The sequence below is a fragment of the Halyomorpha halys genome, unplaced genomic scaffold (assembly GCF_000696795.3).
Source record: "Halyomorpha halys isolate HHAL.00 unplaced genomic scaffold, Hhal_1.1 Scaffold1066.1, whole genome shotgun sequence".
Classification (NCBI taxonomy): Eukaryota; Metazoa; Arthropoda; class Insecta; order Hemiptera; family Pentatomidae; genus Halyomorpha; species Halyomorpha halys.
The window spans coordinates 36,444-60,883 of NW_027105978.1; the positions used below are offsets into that span (position 1 = coordinate 36,444).

The 24,440-nt window shown below is 28.7% G+C and overlaps 3 protein-coding genes across 7 annotated transcripts in view; 1 reads left to right on the forward strand and 2 right to left on the reverse strand.

Annotated features, from left to right (window-relative positions):
* Window positions 1-1,301, forward strand: part of Tango5 (Transport and Golgi organization 5) — a 29,212-nt gene extending 27,911 nt beyond the window's left edge. For all 4 annotated transcript variants that reach the window (XM_014432484.2, XM_014432483.2, XM_014432485.3 and 1 more), the window contains exon 9: window positions 1,068-1,301. In XM_014432484.2, the coding sequence (XP_014287970.1) occupies window positions 1,068-1,217 (150 nt within the window). In that variant the 3' untranslated portion in view covers window positions 1,218-1,301. The remainder of the gene's footprint in view (window positions 1-1,067) is intronic.
* A 3,909-nt stretch (window positions 1,302-5,210) lies between these two features.
* asf1 (histone chaperone asf1) lies at window positions 5,211-10,654 on the reverse strand. The gene is made up of 5 exons (XM_014432506.3): window positions 10,516-10,654; window positions 10,330-10,444; window positions 9,622-9,737; window positions 7,434-7,610; window positions 5,211-5,432 (listed from the first exon to the last, which is right to left on the reverse strand). The coding sequence occupies exons 2-5, from the start codon at window positions 10,436-10,438 to the stop codon at window positions 5,259-5,261; spliced, it is 576 nt and encodes a 191-aa protein (XP_014287992.1). The 5' UTR covers window positions 10,439-10,444; window positions 10,516-10,654; the 3' UTR covers window positions 5,211-5,258.
* Window positions 10,655-17,959: 7,305 nt separating this feature from the next.
* The window catches only part of LOC106688164 (uncharacterized), an 11,170-nt gene continuing 4,689 nt past the window's right edge, over window positions 17,960-24,440 (reverse strand). The window contains exon 3 of one of the 2 annotated variants that reach the window (XM_014432497.3): window positions 17,960-20,457. In XM_014432497.3, the coding sequence (XP_014287983.1) occupies window positions 19,324-20,457 (1,134 nt within the window). In that variant the 3' untranslated portion in view covers window positions 17,960-19,323. The remainder of the gene's footprint in view (window positions 20,458-24,440) is intronic. The other variant, XM_014432496.3, reaches the window with a different exon arrangement.

A 24,440-nucleotide genomic window follows, 5' to 3' on the forward strand; every position in this document is an offset into this window, starting at 1 on the left:
TTCTTTTGCAAAAGTTTGGTAGAAATACAAAAATGTAATAGTTTATTAAAATTTAAGTTCTGATTGAAAATACTAAGAATGGTTTTATAGAATTAGTCATTCTGTCTTCTGAAAGACTTGTATACAGGTTAAGTGAATAGTAATAAAGCTTACTATTTTATAACAATGGTGACATAACAGGATTTATCAAACTGGCAAAATAGAAAAACGTACTGTGTATGCGCCCGCTACCTTTAAAATCGAACCCGTGCTGGAACCAACTTTTTATTTATTTTTGTCATTCTCCATTATCTTCTACAACTTACAATATTTTTTTTCAAAGTCCTTGTTTTTTCAACGATATAAAATACTACTCCTATTTCTAGAAATGTGTTTTCAGATTGGAAAAAAATTTCTTTTTCTCTTTAAGTAGATCATCAAATCCATTCATATTTTTTATTTGAACATTTTTCATTACTAGTAAAAATGTGAATTTTTTATTTATTTCAAACAAACAAAATTAAGGATACTTTACAAGTACCCTTAATTTTAGTAAACTCGTAAATAGTATTAACTATTTATTTACTTCCTGGTGAAATTTTAACCTACGTTGTAGATCTTCAACAGGGCTATTAGGTGGAAGTGTAAACCAAGTTAATATTAAATGTCAATGAAAAACGTTAACAGAAACAATCGTCAGCAGAGAATAAATAAATTGTTATTACTAGTTTTTCTTCCTTCTTGACCGCAGACCTGACCATCTCCTTCAAAGCAAGTTATGGTCAATCATCCATACATATATATATATATATATATGCATACACATCCTCAAAAATACTGTTTTGTTGGATATGTTTAGTGCAAGTTGAAGATGCTGCTCACTAATGCTAAAGAACACAAGCAATTTACAAATTTGGAACTTAAAGGAGCTATTGGAGAAAATTATTATCTTTAATTAATTAGTGTAATTCTGAAATGAAAACTAACATGTTTTTTAATATAATCAAATGAAAAACCCACCTTATTTAGAACTGTTATTCTTAGAATAAAATTGGATTTTTGCTTAATAATTTTGTATATTTTTCCAGAATTTCTATTATGAAAATTCAAAGGTTTATCACTTCTTCATTGGAGCACTCTGTTTCCTGGTAACAGTGGGAGTTTGGATTTTCGAAGAGAAAGCATGGGTCTTATACAGTTACAAGTCAATCAGAAGACATTCTTTGAAATTGGAGTAATAACATATCTAGTGTACATTGAATCTATTCCATGAGAAAAAACTTAACCATCTTAATTTAAATATAGTTCTTTTTTAAACTGAACTGTTTTATTCTATCCATCATTACATAGGTATGTTCTTTAAGAATCATTTTATGAAACAAGAGACAAAGTTTAATTTGGAAAAGAAAAACCATGTAGTTCTAAAAAGTACTTTATGCAATTTTTTAAAATAGATTTCTAAAATATTGTGGTGGTAAGTTTGGTTGTTTTTAAGGTTATTTAAAGTCTAGAGATGCAAAAAGTTTTTCAAATTTAAAGAACAAAATGCTACTTTTAAGTTTGAAAAGCACAAAACAGAAAATATGGTAATCTGAAAATTACTATTTTGGACTTGCAAGTACTATTTGAAACAAATCTCGATTATTATACTGGTAAATTATAATTATTATATACTGGTACCTAATCATTAATGGATTGAAGCGGCCTGACTCTATTCCAAAAAATTCAAACACATAGTGTTTCATATGTTGAAAGTTATAGTTTCTGCAGAAAGTCTAAAAATTGAATGAAAAATTAGTTTGTTGCAAGAGCCGAAAAACAATTTTTATGATTATTCATGGTACAGAATTTTCATTAAAAATTTTTTTTTTTTTTCTGAAACCATAACTCTTATACTGGTTGAGATGGCCAAGTGCGTTAGGGCAAGGGTTCCAGATTGGAATCTCTGGTAAAGAATGTCGTTTTGATTCCCACTTACATCAGTCAATATCTATTTTATGGGCACCAAAAGAAATGAATCTTGACATTCCCACTCTTGGACTTCAATGAAAGTCATGAGTAAAAAAAAAAATCAACTAAATATTTAGAATGTGTATTTTATATGTTTGTAACTCCAAGGACCCAGGTTTTAAACAGGCTGGAGAGAAAATTGTTTTCTGTTACACTGTAGCCTTTGTTAAGGTGAACAAATACTTTGTATAGGTTGCTTTTTAAAGTTACGCTAATCCCAGAAATTAGTAATGGGAGTGTGATTGCATTAACATATAGGGGCTCTTGTTTCCTTTTTTGTTTCATATAATTTTTATTTATTTCCAAGATAACTCATAGCAATTTTTTGAAGTTTTACTTGTGTTATTATTTTGGAGGAAAACTAGTTTCCAAGAAACTATATAAATATACTGACTTACAGGCCAATACTTTCGCCCATTTGTATGGACTGCTCCAGTCAACTAACGTAGTAATTTATTGATTTCTACAAGAAATAATTTGTTATTTCCAATTATATTAATTCCAATTACATTAATTAATAACCTGCTACAGAAGCAAAATATTTGACCCAAGTTTAATTATCATAAATTACAAAAAAACTAATAACATTCAGCGTACCACAAATAGAGTGTTTCAAATAACAACAAAGCATAACTTTGAGAATGAACGGCCATATTTAGAAAAAAAAAGACATTTAAATTTCTATGATAATTGATTTCATATTTTTTTTTAAAACTCCTTCCTAATAACATTTTTACTTATCCAATCATTCATCTACCTGGGGACTCTTCTCCCTTCTTCTGGATTAACAGTTTAATATAATTTTACCATCTTAAAAAATAAAAACCTTTGGTCGAGTGTGAATATTCCTTTTAAATACATAATAGCTTTTTTTTTTATCACTAATTAAATTTTTTTGATATTTATCCATATTTCGTCTTTAATTAAAATATTTTCCTCTACACACTGTACTGACTGGACTCATGCCCATAACTAGAGACTATATATTTGCAGTCAAAAACTCAAAATGTGTATAAAAGATCCAATTTCTACTATAATCAACTTTATTGTTTAATTTATAAAATTAATATACGAGTAGCTTACTTAACTTGGTTTGAATTAAATTAAAATCACCAAATACTTTCTACGTTTATGCAAACATACATAAAAAACTAAACCATTCTGATTAAAAACCTAAAATTTTATCCATAATTGAAAAATTATGAAATAGCTAATTGTATTATATGTTATTATATTCCTATTATGAAGGCTGGAATTCAATTTTTTAACTTCTTATAACTATATAAATTTTAAGTTTTAAGAAAAAATATGCAAGCCCACTAAAGTAAAAGTGGCTTAAATTGAAAAATGGTGAAAATACAAACATGCCATTAACCAAAGAAACTAACAAGCAGAAAATTTTTATTAAAAATGTATTATTGGTAGGTAAATTTGTATTAATCAGACCAATTGATTTTTGACTTTAAGTAACTAGAGATTCTCTAGTTACTTAACTCCTCTTCAGAGATGGGCAAAAATTAGCTATAGTTGAAACTAACAGCTAAGATTGCCATGGATATGACCCTTATTCATGAATGAACCATTCATAAATACCGTATCCATGGCAATTTTAGCTATTTGTTTCAACTATTGCTAATTTGCCCAACTTTGTTCCTCTCCACCGAACTCCCATTTTACAAATTGTTCAACTATTCATTTAATTTTTTTTTTATTCCACCTTATATGCAAAACAAAATATTACAGTGATCATATATAAAATAAAATATTACTATATGGTGATCACTAAAACCTTTTTTATATGAAGAGTTATACATAGGTAATATAGTATAAAAAGAAAATTGAAATTTCCATAAGTCACAGCAGTCAGAAGTTAGAATAAAGGGCTAGAGGCAGACCTGGAACCACTCATTAATACTCTTCTGAGAATGTTGTCACTTTTCTTCATTTTTTAGATTGTATTCCGGTCTCATGTTAATGAATGCATTGATTTGCCAAAAATTCATCAGTTTCAAGCTATAAATTCAATATAGAAAAAAGTAATAATATGAATAAATATTGGCATATATACAGTGTAATCTCGTTAATCCGAAATAATTACTGCTGAGGGATGTTTGGATTACAGAAAATATTAAGAAAATGGTGTAATAAATTCAACAATATATATGTATACAACTATTTTTATTTAATTTTTTTTACACTTTTATTGGAAATTTGAGTTTGAAGTTTTAAAAATTTATAAAAAATGATTTTCTTATACATTCCCAGTAATGCTTTAATTTGTTTTTAGATTGTTCATTTATAAGTGAAAAAAGAATAAATAAAAATACTTTCTGCATGAATTTATTTAAAACAAGTAAAAAAAAATTTACCAACAAAATTTTTATTTCTGCTATTAATTAAATTAGTTTTACAGAATCATATATATCAATCTAACACTTCCATAGGAATTAGAGTACTCAATAGTAAAACTAAAAATTTCCATTTTCATTTTTCAGTTACCATAACTAGCCTATAGATCAGGAAGTTAAAAATGTCCTTTACACATATGCCCCTTTATTTGAAGTGAAAAAAATGTTATTGCCTGCTGAGTTAAAAAAGGTAATTTGTTTTTTATGGTAGTTCAGACTACTGGAGAGTTTGGATTACCGAGATTACACTGTACTTAAGGTGTATAATAAGAATTTAGTTTAAGCATCAAATTTTATGCAACAAAAATCGAAATTTTGCACAAGAAGTCTAAAACATAATAACCAATAACTTATACCTCTTCTCTTCTTTAAAGCCCCCTCTCCCCCCTCTACTACTATTATTGCTTACTCTCCTTATTTATTAACTATATTGTAATAAACCTTCTAGTGTAGAAAACATTTTATATAAATTTCTTAATAACTATAAATTATAGAGCAAAATATTCATAATAGAGTCAAGGAAGTAAATTAATAAGCAGCTGTAACTGTTTATTCTTTATTTAACAAACGGTTTCATCACAATTTTTTCTAAAACCTAAACAAAAAAAAAAAAATGAACAATATTCTATCCAATATTATAGACCGTAACAATTTCAGAAAATTTACCACTAGGCAAATCATGATGGAATCTAATTCAAAGAATTGTTTTGGTAATTTTATTTTTATAATAAAAGTTCAAAATAACTTAAGTCTGTCTTCAAGGCACATAATTTAAATATTCATCATTCGTCTCCAACAAAAAATAAAACCCAATAAAAGTGTCTTTACATTTTATTAACACAAAGAAGCAGAGAAATATTTTCAAGATACTTCCATAAAATTATGGCTCCCACTATTTTCAGCAAAAGCTACATTTTCTCTTGTTTGTTGTTGTTCTTCTGATTCTTGACTAGGTTGATCTTGTGACTCTGAATCATCCCAATTAATTTTGAACCTTGTAACTCTGGGTTCTGATCCTAAAATGTTTCTTACAACCTAGAAAAAAAATAAAATTATATTAAAAAAATAAATATTTTAATCAACACAACGATTATATTTCCAACCCCAGACTACCATTTCTGTAGGCACAATGTTTACAAACTTGTCCATTTACTCATTTCTTGAATAACTTCTCAAGAACATTTAAGTTAAAAACATTTTTTATAAAACTAGCATTGAAAGTATTACAAGGATGGTGAAATGAAACAATTTACAAGGTAGTCTATACCTAGCATTAACTTTGTACAAGAAATAAATTAAATTTTCAAAAATAAAAAACTACAAAACATACATTAATTATACTCATTAAATTTGGTACACGGAAGAACCAACAATTTTTTTTTACCATCTTTTACTAGCTGAATCGACAATATTTTCATTTCAAAACAAACAACCAAGAATTAATCTATATTTAATAGCAATATAGAGAAATATAGAGCCCTGGGTTTATGCCATAAAATGAAAATTATCAATATAGCTTAAAAATGCTATTTCACAATATGCTGATTGGTTCCTTTATTGAATTTGAGGGATCAAGTTAAAAAAAAAAATTAATTTGATTGATAATCAAGTCAATATAGACATCCGATCTTGCAAATGGTCAAGAATAATTTTATTTTCTGGCCTAAGCCTAAAATAAAAAAAACAAAAAACAAATTAGCTACTTTGAAATGTATATACATATTTCACAGTTGTGTAATAAAAAAAAAAAAAACACCGAAATATTGGCATTATTTTCAGTTTCCAATCAATATATTCCAAAATATGCGTCCAACAGAAAAAGTTATTGCTAACTTATTTGAAGCACATTAAATTTATAACAATATGTGACCTGATATATATTAAGTAGTTCTTAAGATATAGGTCTTCAAACATTGAATATTGTTTTTAAAAAATGAAATATTTTCTGTCTCAGACTTAGTCAAAAATACTTATCCCATAAGAAAATTGGTAAGTAATGATCTTGAAGAATATTTATTTAATTTTAATTTTTGTTATGAAGGACAAATAAAAGTTTAATAATTATTCTTCAAAATCGTTACTTATAACTTTTTTAACAGGACGAGTATTTTCCTATTGATGTTTGACAAACCTATAGAGCAAATAAAAGATTGTTCAGTTTTAGGGAAACATATTCAATGTTTAATGTCAAGACCTATCATCTTTCTGGAACTACTTAACATATTGAGTAGACTCAGGTCTCAAATTTTTAAGTAGTTTATTAAGCTAATGAGATATTGATCGGGAACTGAAAATAGTATCAAAATTTTGGTGATTTTAGTTAGCTATCCAGTCTAAAATAGTCTTTCGAAGAGGCAAATTTGTTATTTTGTTACTGGTTTAGGTCTAAAAAAAGATAGTAATAAAAAATTGTAAAATTTTGAGTGACCACTTTTTCCAACTTTTTTTTTTGTGACTGATAGTTGCAAGAAACACGACCATGCACAAGGATTTTATAGATAGATATATGGTGAATACCTAATACAATAAAATATCTCATCTAATATACATATATTATTTATTGCTATTTACAACTGTAGATTATAATACATTTAGTAAATTTGATCTCAGTTAAAATGGCGAGTAGAGAAACTACCCATTGGTAGCACTCTAAACTACATATATTTAAAAATATAAGTAACAATGTGAAGCCCCTGTATGAATGAATGATTTTTTAAATTTTTGGATATCTTTATAATAGATCTATTAGTTAGCTACCCTTTGAACAGGTAAGTGTAGTACCATCCACTAAGTTGAGCCTAATAAAAAATTAACTCACCTATATTATCAATATTGAATAGAAATACATGTGTAATTAAATCATCTCAGCTAGTTAGATAATCTCAGCAATCACTTCCTAAATATAAAATTAAAAATGTATGCCAAAAAGTACAAATTTTAAAGCCAAACTAAAACGGAGTTGAAAATTTCATGTCATCAATTTAAAATATTTATATAGACAAATTAAACTGAAATTTAAATGTAGGAAATAAATACCTTGTCAAACTGCGGCATTGGAGGAGGATTCTCTCTTAACTCTGGATCAGAATATTCATTATTAATGAAATATCCTACTCGCACGAACTCCTGTCCACGGTAACAACAAGTTAGTAAAACCACAGTAACACCAAGGGCATCTTCAATAGGTATTTTAGTTACATCAGGAGGATCTGCCTACAAAATTAAATTAAAATGAAATCATATACAACAAAACACTATTACAACACCAAATGTATTATTTAAAATAAAATTTTTATCTGTACTCAGTTCCAGAAACATTGACCTGATATTTAATTTTTTAAAAAAATACTTATTTTAATATATTTACATATAATAGAATTTACAGAATATGTGAGGCTTTCAGAGGAAAAGTGGCCTAACACATAAAATCTCGTCACTCCAATATCAAATGTTTTTCTTTATACAGTGCACCTTATTGGTGTTTGATGCCATTGCAAATCTAGTTCCAGATATATTTCAATTGTTCCGGCTGATAGAAGTACTTGGTCTATCCAAATAATTCATTTTTTAGTCTAAATTAAATTAAACTGTGTTGTAGGTTACACCACTTTTGCACTCATTGTCTCATATAAAATGCATTTACTGCTGCTATGATAGGGAAATCAAACGAGAAATAAAATTATATAAATATCAAATAGCATTACCAATGGATAGTTTTTTTGTATTAAGCGTTTAATTATTATCAATTAAACCTATTTTGGTCATATATATTAACTTTTATATGATTGATTCAATTTTATACAAACATATTGTATAGAATAATTTTATGGATTAATCCTTCTTATTGTAATAGGTTTATTATATTACTCAAAATTTTTATATTTTCTGATTCCTTTTGACATTTTTTGTCAAATGATTAGATAAAAATAATACCAACTAACACCATTTTGAAAATTGTTTACTTTATTCATATATATGTATATATATTTTAAATCTTGAATAAAAATTAACTTAATATAACAGAAAACAAGTAATTAATAACAAAAGGAATACGCCAAAAAATGCTACACTAGAATTAGAGTGATTAAAAAATTGTCTGTATCGAATAAGCATAATAAGAAAACATCCATACAAGTCCAAATGTTTGACTCTTTCAAAATGCTTACTTTTCACTAATTGTTTTAGGACTACTTTCTTATTTTAATAAAATGTCAACAAGCTTGGATTTAAGTTAGATGTTATTTCCAAGACAATAGCAAAAACATAGAAAAATAAAATAATTAATTTATCCAGTTAACAAAGTCCTAAATATTTTCATACTCCAATAAGTCAGGTTTATTGTACATTCCTTTGAATGCTTGTATCCTTTAATTCATTGTTTTGGTAAATCATTTCCAATAACTAACTACCATCTATCAAGAAAAAAATTATTAAATTCAAATTTTTGTTTTTTTCAAAATTAAACTGTTGCAGATATGAATTTACACCTATGTCAATCTTAATAAATTATTCTAGAAATAAATATCCATTGTGTAACAATTTTAATTTTTTTTTAAACTAAAAAAGTATGATTTGTTAGGCTAAAAACAATTACTAATGTATCGTGAACTTATATTTTATATAAATCGAACTCAACTAGCTTATCAGAACCATACTGATAAATGCATAAACTATATATAGTTAGATTGAAATCACAAAACAGTATAACCAACTATGAATTAATTATATGTTCATAAAAAAAAACACAACAGAGGAATGCAGAATATGCCTGAATGCCCCAGTGATGTCAAGAAGAAATCATAGCCGGATTTGAGAATTTTGGGTTCTTGAGAATTCAAAATTTTTGTTGTTTCAACTGGAAACTGATTGAGAAGAAAGAAAGAACTGATGGGGCAGTTTATGAGTACTCAACACTGTGACATTAGTGAAAAAAGCCAGAATAAAATGGATAGGACATGTGGACAGAATGCTTGATCGACGAATATCCTAGAAGATCCACAATAGAAATCCCGATGATAATCAAATAAGAAGACGTCCCAGGATCAGACAGGTGGAGGATGTTCGAAGATGGAGGGAGAGAGCAAAAGATAGTGGAAACTGGTTGGCTATGGTGGAGGCCCAGGTTCTTACAGGTATAGTAGGACCGTAGTACCATAATAATGATAATAATAAGTTAACAATACTAAAATAATAATAATGCTCAATAATAAAATATTAATCAAACCTGAAATACAAATTTGTGTCTTCCTTCTGGAATAGGCCCCACATAAATAGTATCTAAAACTTGATCATATTCTTCACTCTCAGCAGAGCCCACATAAATCATTTTCCATTCTAAATCTAAAATATGAACATAAAACATATTAAAATATAGAGAAAAGATTACACAATTTGTATTAGTTAGGATTTTAAAAAAAAAAATATTTAGGAGACGTTTGTATAAAATTAAGAGTCTTGTTGGAGGGAGATGCATAAGCAGTAGTCCAATTAAAGAGGGTAATTATCAATACAGCAAGGACTAAGTCCTTCTAAGGTAAGATAAAGGATTAGCAAATGGATATTTTTATTGATAAGAAGCGATGATAATTAAATGGATTTACAAAAGTACATAGAATAGAAATGAAAAAAAAGCACTCTGTAAATTAATTATTAATAACTATATGAAATAGTTAATAAGCTATTAATCCAAAAAGTCAATACTAGCCATAGTACAGAGGTTAATCAACCAAACAACTATCTACAATGTTGGCCTCAATGATCATTTTCATAAATCAGGGTATTAAATGAATTTAATAGACTTAAAAATGTAGTATAGTATTGGAATAAAAATATAAGTACCAAAATGGGGAAGGCTTAATTAATCAGTTACCACTGGTTCACTAAATTCAAAAGTAATAACAATTCACAAAATATAAGCCATTTTTCACACTACCTTCTTTCAATTCTTCAATGCATTCGAATGTGAGTTCGAACTGAAACGGATTCAAAAAAGAGGAGGGATTATCAAGCACCAAAACATTACCTATCTGGACTTTCGCCATGACAACCTGCAATGTAACAGTTTTATAAGTTTAAGTCATAAATATAGGATGAAGAAAGATAATCTTGTTCTTCTTACCGATTTTAAATACTTCAAATTTTCATAACACAAACAACAGACCAAAAAAAACCAAGAAACACTTATAAACAATTACTAGTTATACGATAGAAGCTTTACATAGCACTGATATCCACTCAAATGACCCATTCAACAATAGGCGCCTGTGGTTGGCGGTTAAGATAGATGCTTTTTATTTTAAAGGCGGTGATTTCTTAATTTTTTCCCACTTTTTTAATATAACTCAATCAAATACTAATGAATGATATAACTTCAAAGGACTGGACTTATTCATAAACATAATATACATAAGTCTAGAAAGAATCTACAAAGTGAATTAGAAATATGATTATCTGGCAATATATAGAAGTATAAATATCATCTGAACATTAATTCAATCATTTATGATGAACGGCCGAACTCTACATATTCTAGAAGCGCAGTGGCCTTTTATTTTTAAGTAGTCTCCCTTTAATACAGGAGGCTTTGGTGGCCTTCAGCAGCTCTTTTGTTGTTTGTACAATTGAACAGAGAAGAATATCATTTAATCCTCAGTTTCAGTAGAAAATATAGCAGAAGATTCAATGTCTTACAGCGTATTGGTCAATGAAGAAACCATCATTAAAATAGATATCCTGATTAAGAATGATCTACATACAGGAGACTAAGGAATTTCCATCTCAAAAGCCTAAGGAACTTGACTGTCTTTCCATCTGAATAGTGGGCCCCGAAGAACTAGCTTAAGTGCAATCGTAATGTTAGAATAATGAAGAGTCTTGACCCCATTAGTAGCCGGGCAAAACCATTTGGATAAAAGATTTAAAAGTTTTATACAACAACCGTATTTATGAAGTATCTCTCCATCCGGTGGCTTCCGAAAGTAAAGGGAGGCATCACGATGCTAATTTTTCCTCCCTTTTACCTAACTGGCACTACATTTTGCGAGGGAGCAGGGCCACCTGCAACTTCCACCACCAGTCATTTCTCTGCTGTGCTGTAGCTCTCCAGAGAAACTGTTCACAGCTTCAAGTGGGTCAGTTGTAGATATTGTATCTATAATTGTCATTCACCCGGATGAACATATTGAAAAAAATATTAAATTAAATGATAATTATTATTGTATATATGTATATATAGTTGACCGTAAAAATTGATATATAAGAAGATGGTCAGGGTTGCGGTCAAAAGAGAAACAAAAATAGTTTACAACTATTTATTTTCCGACGTTTCGCCCCACATTTCAGGGTTTCATTAGGGCTAAAAAGATATAAAAAAAAAGAAAAGAAAACTGAGAATACCACAACAATAACATACAATAAGGTAATCCAAGCTAGGATAAATATTATGTAAAAATAAAGTGATAAGAAATTACATATAAATAAAAGGAAGGCAGACATAAAATAGTATCAGTATAAAATAAACTTGAATAAACAATAAGAATAAAAATAAGTAACAATGCCAAGAGTAAATTTTTTTTAAAAAATACGTAAAAGAAGACAGTAGAGATTAAATAAAAGTCTTGAAAGAATAATTATAAATAATAAAAAAATAATAATGATAATAAATGAGGAAAGAACAAGCCAGGGCAACCTACCTGTTCAAAGCGTACTGTTGAACAGAAGGCAACAATGAAGCGGAAGCTTGGAGGAGTGGGAAGGAGGTAGACAGCCGTTTAACGGCTATATTTCTATGTCAAATACGTAGCGTACACATACAAGAAGTAGTCATAAAGATATGACGAAAAATGAAAAATGATAAGAGAAAGATACAGAAATATGATAATAATAATAACTATAATAATTTTTAATTTAGAAGTAGCTAAGTACAATTAGAATGACACATTTCGTTACTAATAATACGAGATTATACTGAAGAAAATATAGAAGGGTAGCTAATACAATATAGGATATAATAACAATGATTGTAAAAGAAGTAACTAATAATAAGTAAAAGTAAATAAAGAGTAGTATTAACAAAAAAAAATTTACAAAGAAATAAGTAAGAAACATAATTAAACAATGATAACAACTGTAGTATTTATATATCGTGAAAATAATCATTTATCTACACTGATAATAGTAATAGTAAATATAACAGGAGTAACATGAATTATATAAAGTGAAATAAGGTAATTTAAAATCAGAAGTGAAAGTTTACAAAATAAAATAAAAATACATATAAAAGTACAAGGTGAGATGTAAAAAGAAGTACATAAAAAGATTAAAAATAAGTAATAAAGCATAGAAATAAGTGAAAAAATGTGATGGAATGTTAACCATATAGGTAATGATAATGATGAGTGAAATAAGTTAATAGAAATATGTGAAATAAAAGTTTACAAAAAACAAAACAAAGTAAATCTGAAAGTTAATAAAACATAGATGAATAAATATAAGTAAATGCAGCGATAGATAATATAAGTGATAAAGAAATAACAAACAGGTGAAAAAACAAAAGTATAATAGAAAAATGTTTGGTGATGATAATAAAATGAGTGTTAAATTATTTAGTCTTAATTAAGTTTAATATATGGCTGTATGTATGCGAGATACAGTTTTTATCGATTTTGTGGTTAACTGGAAGGGGTTCAAGATGTATATAAATGGATTCTGAGATGAATCTCTTTTGGTAATTTGGAACAGTGGCTAAAATAGTGGTATGGTCAAAATCAAAAGCATGATTAAGTGTAAGGGCATGTTCTGAAAGTTTGGAAATGGCTGAGTTGTGGGAAGTTATAGATAATTTATGTTGAGAGATACGTGATCTGAGGTGGTTCTTAGTTTCACCTCTATATGAAGAATTACAGCTGGGGGAGGAACAAGGAATCCGGTATACAACGTTAGAGCGGTATTGGAGTGGAATAGGATCCTTGGTATTAGTAAAAAAAGAAAGATAGTTTATTTGGAGATTTGAGTCCAAGACGTAGTGAAGGGATTGTTGATTTTAAGAATTTTTGTATGTTGTCAATGACAGCAGGGACATATGGAAGGGATCTATCAATCGAGAGAGTGGATGGTGGATGTAGAGAGTTTGGGGAAGGAGAAGTAGGCGTAGAACGGTTGATGTAAGAGTTTAAAAGTTTGTTTATGATGTCAAGTGGAAAAACATTTGAAAGCAAGACAGTCTTTATACGGTGAATGTTTGTGTTGTGATATTGGGGATCGGATAAGGAAAGGCAACGGTGTATGAAATTTTTGGCAACATTAATTTTTTGATGGTGGGGGTGCTGAGAAAAATAGTTAAGTAGCCTACCGGAGTAAATGGATTTGTTATACCAGTCAGTAGACAAGGAGCCGTCATTATTCTTTATAATAAGCAGGTCAAGAAAGGGGAGAGAAGAGTTAGTTTCGGTTTCAACGGTGAAATGAAGGCGAGGGTGGTAAGAGTTAAAAGAAGAAAGGATATGAGTGATTTTATCAGGGTTTAGAATGAGAAAAAGGTCGTCTACAAATTTTTTGATAAATAAAATGTCGTTATGGAATAAAGGGATGACGAAATCAAGGAGGTCATTGAGCACAATGTTAGAGAGATTGGGGGCGAGAGATTTCCCATGGCGAGACCTGATGTTTGGTGAAAGAACTTTTCCTGAAAAGTTAGATATCCGGATTTGCAACATAGTTCAAGTGATTCAAGATATGAGGCTAAGTTAAGAGTGGTATGTGGCTCTATTGTTGTCCAGTTTTTTCCACAATTTGGAGTGCTTTGTCGATGGGTATGTTGGTGAAGAGGCTTTCAGCATCAAATGAAGTAAGAATGAAGTTAGCGGGAATTCTAAGGGATATTAATTGTTCTCGTAGTTGGAAAGAGTTGTGGGTGTCCTAAGGGTTGTCCTGGCTCAGGAACTGAAGAGACTGAAGTAGGAATTGGCTAAGTTTAGAAGATGGAGCATTAATATTGGATATAATGGAGCAAAGGGGGAAGAAACTATATTTTCTTCAGTATAATCTCGTATTATTAGTAACGGTATGTGTCATTCTAATTTTACTTAGTTATTCCTAAATTAAAAATTATTTATTATCTTTTTTCATTTTTCGTCATACCTTTATGATTACTTCCTGTATGTTTACGCTACGTATTTGATATAGAAATATAGTGAAAATAGCCGTTAAACGGCTGGCTACCTCCTCCCCACTCCTCCACGCTTCCGCTTTATTGTCGCCATCTGTTCTACCTTTCGCTTTGAACAAGTAGGTTGTCCTGACTTGTTCTTTGCTCATTTATTATCATTTTAATATCATTATTATTATTTTTTTATTTATAATTATTCTTTCAAGACGTTTATTTAATCTCTACTTTCTTCTTTTTTATTTTACGTATTTTTTAAAAAAAATTTACTCTTGCTATTGTTACTTATTTTTATTCTTATCATTGTTTATTCAAGTTTATTTTATACTGATACTATTTTATGTCTTCCTTTCTTTTATTTATATGTAATTTCTTATCACTTTATTTTTACATAATATTTATCCTAGCTTGGATTACCTTATTGTATATTATTGTTGTGGTATTCTCAGTTTTCTTTTTTTTTTTGTGTGTCTTTTTAGCCCTGCAAAGTGGGGCGAAACGTCGGAAAATAAATAGTTGTAAACTATTTTTGTTTCTCTTTTGACCGCAACCCTGACCATCTTCATAAGAATCTATGTATATAAATATAGATTATTATTATTATTCAACAGAGAAAATTTCATTTATTTTATTTTTTCATATTTGAGTAACTTATTTTGAACTACCTTAAAAAAATCTTGAGCATATCTAATAATACATTTCATTTGATTTATATCTGAACCAGGTAAATTGAGTTTTTATATCTTACGAGTTAATTTAAAGAAAAAAATCGTCCAGTTTATTTATTCAATATTTCTAATGTATAAAATTACCTGAATCATTAGAAAAGTTACCACTAAAAATTAAAAATCATTTTTCATAAAAAATGAAAAAACAGCGGTCTTAAAAATGGGAACACTCCAAAATGTGGGCCAATGTGATGAAATAAGTGAAAGTTATAAGAGCCTGGAGGGGGGAAAAAACTTATTTTATCCCGATATTTTATTACTTTAATGAAACTGTATATATGTAGTAACCTATGAAAATTGATGAGTCTACCAACCATAGTTTGTGAGGTATAAAAAATGGCGGCTGTTTTAAACCATTAAAAAAATTAATTTTTCAATTGGTGCTCCATATTTTTAAAACTACCAACTAAAAAACTTTATAGAAAATCATTTGAAGTAGAGTAAATTTGCTAAAACATGAGCTCTGATAGGACTGTATAGTTCAAGGGATACTGAGTTACTTTTTTAAAAAGAAATATTTATAAGGAAAAATCAATAGTTAGTGAATTTATTTTGAGAAAACTTTTTTAATAGGAATTATTGGATGTACAGATGTCTAATAGCATTCAAATTACAGCTAGTTGAATGTGCCATAAAGTAATTTATATTGTTGATCTTTATAGGAGTAGCAGTTACCAATGTATTCTCCAAAACAAATTCACACAATGCTTATTTCTATGTTTATGATTAAAAGTTGTAGAGTTTAAAAAATAATATATCCCAGGAACTATCATATCATAGACATCTGTTAGCACTCAAATTAAAGCTAGATGAATGTATTATAATGTAGTTTATAATTAGTGTTTTCTTAGGGTTAGTCATTTTCAAGATAGTTGCCAATTTAGTAAAAAATACTCCTTTTTTGAGAAATTATCTCAAGAAATAATGAACACCTAGGGCTATTAATATGTGACTCTATTTTAAATGATTATCTAAGAGGTTTTTTAATGTTGTATATAGTTTTAAAAATATGGAGCTCGGAATGTAAAATAAGCCATAATTTTAGGTTTTTTCCACAATAAAATAAACTTCAGGTACCATATACCTTGAATACTTCAATATTTACTTTTTCATGACAATAAATGCATCCCTTGAATAGTCCATTAACAGAGTCTAGGTTAAACTGAACCACTTTACGAAAGGAAATATGTCAAAATTTTTTCTTTACATAAAAGAACTAAAAAATGAATTTTTCTATGACAACTGCCATTGTTAGTTCCTCTTAACTGTAGTAGGCAGACTCATAAATATTGACTCTTGATAGTAAGTAGTTTTTATTAAAGTAATAAAAAATGGGATGAAATATGTTCTTTTTTTCCTCTTGGGCTCTAGGACTATGAGTAAATGTATTCAGGGACAAAATATATCTTAGAAATAAATAAATATGTATGTTAAAAAAATGTCTTTCAATTTTGATGAATTAGCATCCAAAACTGGCTTGTTTACTAATCATGGTCTGATTCTCAGTCAATTTTAAATTAAATCACAACGTTATAAATTTTTGACCGTATGTAAAAGATAGTCCGGCTGGCGGTCAATAAAGATACGAATTAGTAAAAAAAAAAAGTATTTTTTTACTATTTTGTACCTTTACTGACTACCACCCAGGCTATCTTTCTACAATTAAATCAATTTTTATTTAAAGATTATAAAATGTAAAAGGTACCTGAAAGTGTGGAAAAAAAATTGCATGTGACTTTCTAAAAAATACTAACGGTGTTTTGATTTATTTAATTTTATTTCAAAAGCTTCATTAGGGAAATTTTGTGTACTCTACGATGATGCAATCAAGTTTAAATTTTTTTTTATCGCTGATTATTCAATACCAAAATATAGCCACCTTGAAAAAAATTAACAATATCAATCAATAAATATAACAATAATTATTACCAATTTTTTACTTTTCTATGGTGAATTGTACTAAGGCCAGTATGAAATTTTTTGTTACTGTTGGGTTCTACTTTCACCTTATATTGTTTAATATTTACAGTTCAGGTCACCCTATATGTTGAAAAGACAAAATTTAATACTATTATGTAACTAAATATGACATATAATATAATGCAAGGATAAAATTTAATATAATAGTCTTCTTCTATTTTCAAATTTCGGTTCTATATTTATTAATTAAAAAAAAAAAAAAAACCAACGAATGAGGTCACCACCTATGAATTAATTAATTATATTAAGTGGTCTATTACAGTCATTTCAACTTCTAGGTAGGAGCCATTCTCACAATTCTGAAATCATAACTTTTGCCAGTAAAATAAGAATTAAATTAGTCTGTATATTGCAGTTAAAGGTTTTAATTTCAGAATTTGAAGTATGGATCCTACGATCCGAAATATAATCTTTGATGAAATGTAATAATAAACTCATAGCTAAAATAAAATAAAATTATATATGCTGAAAAATAAATCCTTTTCAATGTCAGAAAGAGATGAAAATTTATGATATTTTTAATACTTATTAGTCACCAAAAATATTTATTAGAAAGAAATTTCCAATATAAAAATAATTTTTTTTCAAGGTATGGATATAATTGTATAAAGGTTCATTTTTTCATCAATCTTCAATCGATTAACCTTTTTTTTGGGGTTAAAAATATTTTTCTTTTTAAAAATGTAATTAATGCTTATTTGTAAAAATTATATTATTCTTTTACGTCAATAAATTCTATTTACAGCTTTGAATTCACTATTACTCATCTAAAAACCAATAACTATAAAATAACATTCTTAAATTATTTCTTGTAAACTAAGAACAAGAACCAAAAAATTTTACAATGTATATAGCTAATTCAATTTTACATCAGATGCCTAAGCAATGATGGCTTACAGACAAATATATACATACAAACATACAGACACATGAGAGGCACATTAGGAAAACAAGGTTAGATAATAGCAATTTTATTTATCACTTTATAGTCTTTAGAAAAGACCAGTGTATTATTATACACAAGTACAAAAAAACAGAAAAGATAAATTTTATATATATCTATTTATAATATATATATGTATCAATATTTACAAGAATAGCAAATATGTAACTATGAAACGTATTTATAATTTAATAATGCATCTTGTGCAAAAAAACAAACAAAAATTAGCTATGGCTTCAAACAAACTGTCAAAATCAAGATTTATTTCTTTCTGGAATTATTTTTTATGATATTGGAGAATCTAAAAATTTGGAATGAAAGATCAATATAAAAACGAATGAGAAATCAAACCACAGATAAATGGGATAATTCTTATCTTTGGAAAGTTAAAAAAAGTCCTTAATTCATATCTGGTTAATTTAAGACTAAAAATTTCTACAACGTGGAAAAGGCCACATTCAGAGAAAAAAAGGCACAGGGCACAATTAATAACAAACTCGTTCCAATTTTCATTTATGAAGAAGAAGAAAAAAAAAGGAATGTTATTGTGGTAACATTAAACAAACAAGCAGTTATTAAACAGAATTTTAAGAATTTTAATACATTCAACTAGTATACACAATGACATTTTTAAATACAACAACAAAACTAGTTGTATTTAAATCATTTACAAATGCCTGACTAGATGCTGAATGCTTCTGTTTAAAGAACTTTCTTGCTGATTTGATTACACTTTACACACCTATCATTATGCACACTAATTAATTCTAAAATTTTGACCAAACAATACGTAACAAGACAATAAACAAAGAACAAATAACATTAAATAATTAACAAGAAAAAAAAAACCAATAACATATGAAATAGCCGCCTTAAAATCAGTCAGGCTATAGGCACTTCAAAGAGTAATAATCAACTATAATAATGGATATTTAATAAACAAAACATTAACTTGTTCTTACAATTCTATGTAGTCCTAAAAATTGTATAACCTTAAAGAAAATTATGAATAAATCACACATAAGTACATATTATGATGTGGCATAATGACTGCTGGTGTGTTCTTCTTCATATAAAGGGAACTCAATAAATACTTGACTTGATATTCATCAATCAATCAATCACTACATAAGGCAAAATACATATAGGTTCACTGTTATAAGACGTTCTCGACACTACTTCATGCCACTCACGAAACACTTTTTGATCACCACGTTCATCATAATTCCCATTTAATCCTTCAATGTGTTCATTAAGTACTCGATCCACTTCTTCAGAAGTGACTTCATGAGGTACTGGTGAAGGAACAGGAGTTTCATCCCACTTAATGGCATCAAGATCTAACGGAGGTAGTCTTGACAATATTTCTTCAGCTGTTCTCACAACTGGTTGTTCTTCTTTTGTCACACTACTTTGGGTCGGTGCTTCAGTAGCAGTATCACTACCGTTTTCATTTTCTTGAGACTCAACATCGATAACTTCCTCAACTTCATCACTCTGAGAACGTAAAAACCTTGCAATATGCTCAGTTTTATTCCTCGCAATGTCATGATCAACTACTGGAAGAACACAATTTGAAGGGGCATCACCACTTCTGGATTTTAAACCAGCCAAAAGTTCTTGAGTTGTTTTGACTTTAGGTATTCTTGCTATAGAAGCAATTTTTTCTTTTACTATATCCTCTCCAACAGTATCCTTCTGGGTCCTGTCCTTAGGAGCTTTTTTACGGTTTTTCTGCTTTGGCTGAGCAGGGGTTACAGAAACAATTTCACAGTCAGATCCAACAGAGTCATAATGATCACCATTAACACGTCGATCTGTAGCTTTCTGAGATTCAGTCTTGGCACGTTTTGCTGATGGAAGCTCCGGGGAAGATTCTACAGCAATCTTTTTATTTTCTACTACAACAGTAGGTGGAGTCTTTATGTCTTTCCGGAGGCGTTTATTAGCTGCATGAGTTTTAGGAACAGCCTCAACTCTTGTTGAAGACAATACTGGACTTATGCTACTTTTATCACTGTTAGGTAGAGAAGTGGCAGGGGAAATTGGATGTGCTCTTGAGATGGCACTTCTGGCATTATGACTTGCACCATTTTGTTGAGAAGTTTCTTTGTGAATAGGTGCTGCTTCACTATGAGGTATAATCAAGTCACGCCATCTCCGAACCAGATCTTTAGCACGTTTGGCAAGAAATTCATTTTTTGTTTTCCTCCGTAATTCATTGATATCACGCCCCAAACGGGTAGTCTGAAACATAACAAGTATAAATGTATTATTTAATATATAATATTTTCATTTATCTTGAGACTGGTTTTCATTGCTTAAATAAATAATTTGTATCCAAGTTAAGTCTCAAAACACTTATTATTTCTATATTCCAACGTTTTATTAATTATAGAGTGAATTTTTAAACAGACACAAGAAATTTGAACCAACACTATGCAGAAATTTTATAAATTTATGAAACATAAGGGTAAATTTTATGTTACAATTAACTTTGATATGGATTTTAATAATAAAAGAAATATGAATTTAGACCAAAATACAGTTTGAAATGAACCAATTATATGCCTGACCTGAGTGTAAGGAAGGTTAAAAATATTGTAATCTGTAATTAAAAGTTTTAGATTTTAATGGAAAATAAGTAATTAGACACAAGCTAAGGTAAGCTTATTAAAAAATTAATATGATTCCCTATTATTTTATTGTTTCATAGGGAGATTTGGCAGAATGGCCTACAAAAAGTTTTTAAATTAGTGGATGTGAGGTGTTAATTTATATTTAAGGTATGTTAATTTATTAGTAATAATATTGTTTGTTAAAAATGAATGTATAATAAAAGCTGTAATAGATTATCCTTGAGGATAGCTGAAACTTGGACTTTTAAAGAAGTAATTAAGAGACTTAACTTGGGTACAAATTATTTATTTAAATAATGTAATATATTATTTAATGAAACATTTACTCAACTAAGAAACATAATTACAAATACAATTGAAATTATCTATCACAAATTAATTAATTTCACAGACAGTTTTATTACACCAACAAAAATAATTATTAAAGATGGAAAATCTTTGTAAAAATTAAATCCGCTGGCATTATAAATAATAATAACCTGATTCACAACTGCTGTAAGGAAGCAGGTATTTCACATGGCAAATCCAGTTGTTTGGTTCATTCAATTATCCTTCTCATTACTAAGCTTTCCTATCCAATAGAAGTTACCCCTTTAAGAATGGATGACGGCCGTGCGGGTTGGGGCGCAGGTCCCAGAGCGCGGTCCCGAAGAATGAATCTTGATTCTCCCACCTTGGTTAGTACACAGTGGCAACCTATGTAGCTGCCAGGGGTTGGCAAAAAGGACCCACAGGCCCACTTGTCGGACTTGTTCTCCCCACCAAATACCAGTACCCCTTTAAGACAAAAGTTGAAGCAGATGGACCAAAACTTAAAAATATATATTACAATATGATACATGAATAAGAATGTTTTCGGTAATAACAATATCACAGATTTAAGTTGTTTGGGAACAGAAAAGTATTGATATATTGATAAGTTAAATTAAATAATGAAAAACTATACTACTTTAAAAAATAAAAATCAGGAACTTACTTCAGACAGCCATGAAATATATAATTTTGATTACCTATAGAAATAATTCAGAATGCAAAAAGTCAAATGGAAAAAAGCACTTAAGCCAGAATACATTAACACGATCAATGCTCTTGAGACTCATTATAACAGTAAATTCTAAACAACATTCTAAATTGCAGTTATTCAAGGCATTTCTGGTTCATTTTGTAAAGGAAGAGATTTAGTCGATGTGCGACATGTCACAAAGATCATAACACAAAAAATATAGGAAGGCTATTCATTCGCAGCTTATTATTCATTCACAAATAAATCCAGCTTAAATAAAAACATAACTATAATTTAGAATATGAACTCTGTATTAGTCCAAAGTTAACATCAATTTTGTACTAATAACTTAGTTTTTTATACAATACAAAAGTACAAGATGAGATATTCAGAAGTTCAAGAATAAATTACAGAGGTAAAAAACAATGATACTAGCAGAAAATTTGTAGAAAAAATTCTTTTTAACCTTTAACATCCATAGTGGGACGTGATAATATTCCAAGGATTTGATTCAACTCAACATGAGCAATGACATTCCTATAGAGTATGAAAGTAATCAGTCTTCTCCAATAACTTTGTAAAACATTACACTTCTCATTGTCAGAATCATCTTGGCACACTCCAACATAACTAAATTTGGCAGATTTCTTATGAACTGGATTCTGACATGAGTACCCAACATGATGGGACTGACAACATCATCAAGTACTGGCTCAAGTGAAATCGCATTGGGTCAAGTATTGGATCACACATCATTTTCAATTTCACATATCAGGGGATAGGCATTTGAGGGATTATCATTGTCAAAGGGAACATTGTTAAAATATGATTAGCAAATAAGCTTAAAAGATATAGTAGCCTGTAGTAGGTTATAACAAATTTTTGGTGGAAATGATGATTTGAAAATTAAATTATTTTGTATTCCACTCTAAAATAATTTTTAATACATTACACTGTACATAGTATAAGGGCCGGTTGCACCAAAAATGTTTAACCTTAAATAGAGTAAAATATTTACAGCGAAATGATGGCAGGTTAGACGTAGTTCAAAAGTAAATCTATGATAAATTAGTAATCAATACAAAGAACCTTGTAAGGTATAGTATTGGTTAAAATCTGTTTTCCAGAATTATTATTTTCTATTCTCCTCCTATTTTTTAAAATTAATAAAGTAAATTTGATTGAGGCCCACAAATTGACAAATGATCAAGAGTTTAAAGAACTAATAACTCAATCAAAGATGAAAAAAAGAAGAAAGTATTTCTTCCCCAAAACAAGTGTTTTCTCCAATGATTGAATGAGGAATTGTTTCATTGAATTTATTTTGGATTTAATAGGGCCAAAAATTAAAAAAAAAAATGATTAATTTCCACTGAATAGTATTTACCAAGCCCTATACTTAAAGTTTATATGAAAGACATGATGGGGAGAATGCTTCTTATTTATTAAACAATCATTTTTAATTAAAATAACAGAGGGACAATGTTTATATTACTATGTCTAAAGGAGTAGTGATATGGTGTATTTTATGTAGAATTTAGATCTACAACTCTTGTACAATGGAGGATAGAAAGTAAAGACAAGGCAATTCACATTTATGAGCTATTCGAAAGTGATAAATAAGATCCTATAAGAAAGTGATAGGTGTTTTTAAAGTTGTATTAATATTGGTTTCCTATCTTATCCTGTATAAGGGGCAAGATGGAGATAATGTAGAACTTTTTGGTTTTATAATTTATTATGTAAAACTAAATGTAACAATTTTTCAAGTTTTATAGTTTAACACTTTATGAACAAAACATAATAAAAAAGATTTTGCTTTGCTTGATTATTAGTAGATCGTATGTGATGATTGTGGCAAGATGGTCTGGGTGGCAGTCAAGAGAGGTACAAAATTAGCAAAACAATTATTTATTAGTAACTGATGTGATTTTCACTTTTCTTTCTGGACTTACCCCCGCTATGTAGGGAGAAACATTGTTTACTAATAGACAGTTTTTCTGCTATTCTTGCACTTTTCTTGAGCACCATTTAGACCATCTTCCTTCAAAAAAATTTGTATTTATTAATTTTTAGTCACTTTTGAACATGGTTAAAATTAGCTTCCCCATTTCAGCATGCCTTCTCCTGACTTCACTAGTATCAATTATAGCAAAACATTAAACTTTACTCCAACAAAAATCCATTAGATGAAACTGAGTTAACTAGATCTTAGTTTTTACCGAAACTGGTGCAACCAGCTATAAAATGATTTTTTTCTAAAAATTTTGCAACAATTAGAAACACTCGATGATGCACCTTAAAGTACTTGTTCGTCAAGTCTGATAAGAAACTCATATAACTAATCGGAAATTAGAAAAATCAAGACCTAGTACATACACAATCAAACTTCCATTGACTAATTAGTTTATTGATGAGGAGAAGATGGTTGGGGGTGCGGTCAATGAAACACAAATAAGTATGATTAACTTATTTTAATGTGCCGACGTTTTGGCTAGAGTTTCTAGCCTTCTTCAGGGCTAAAAACAAAACAAGATAACAACCACAGTAAGTATAGAAAAATAAAAAAATATAAAAAGAAAGTATAA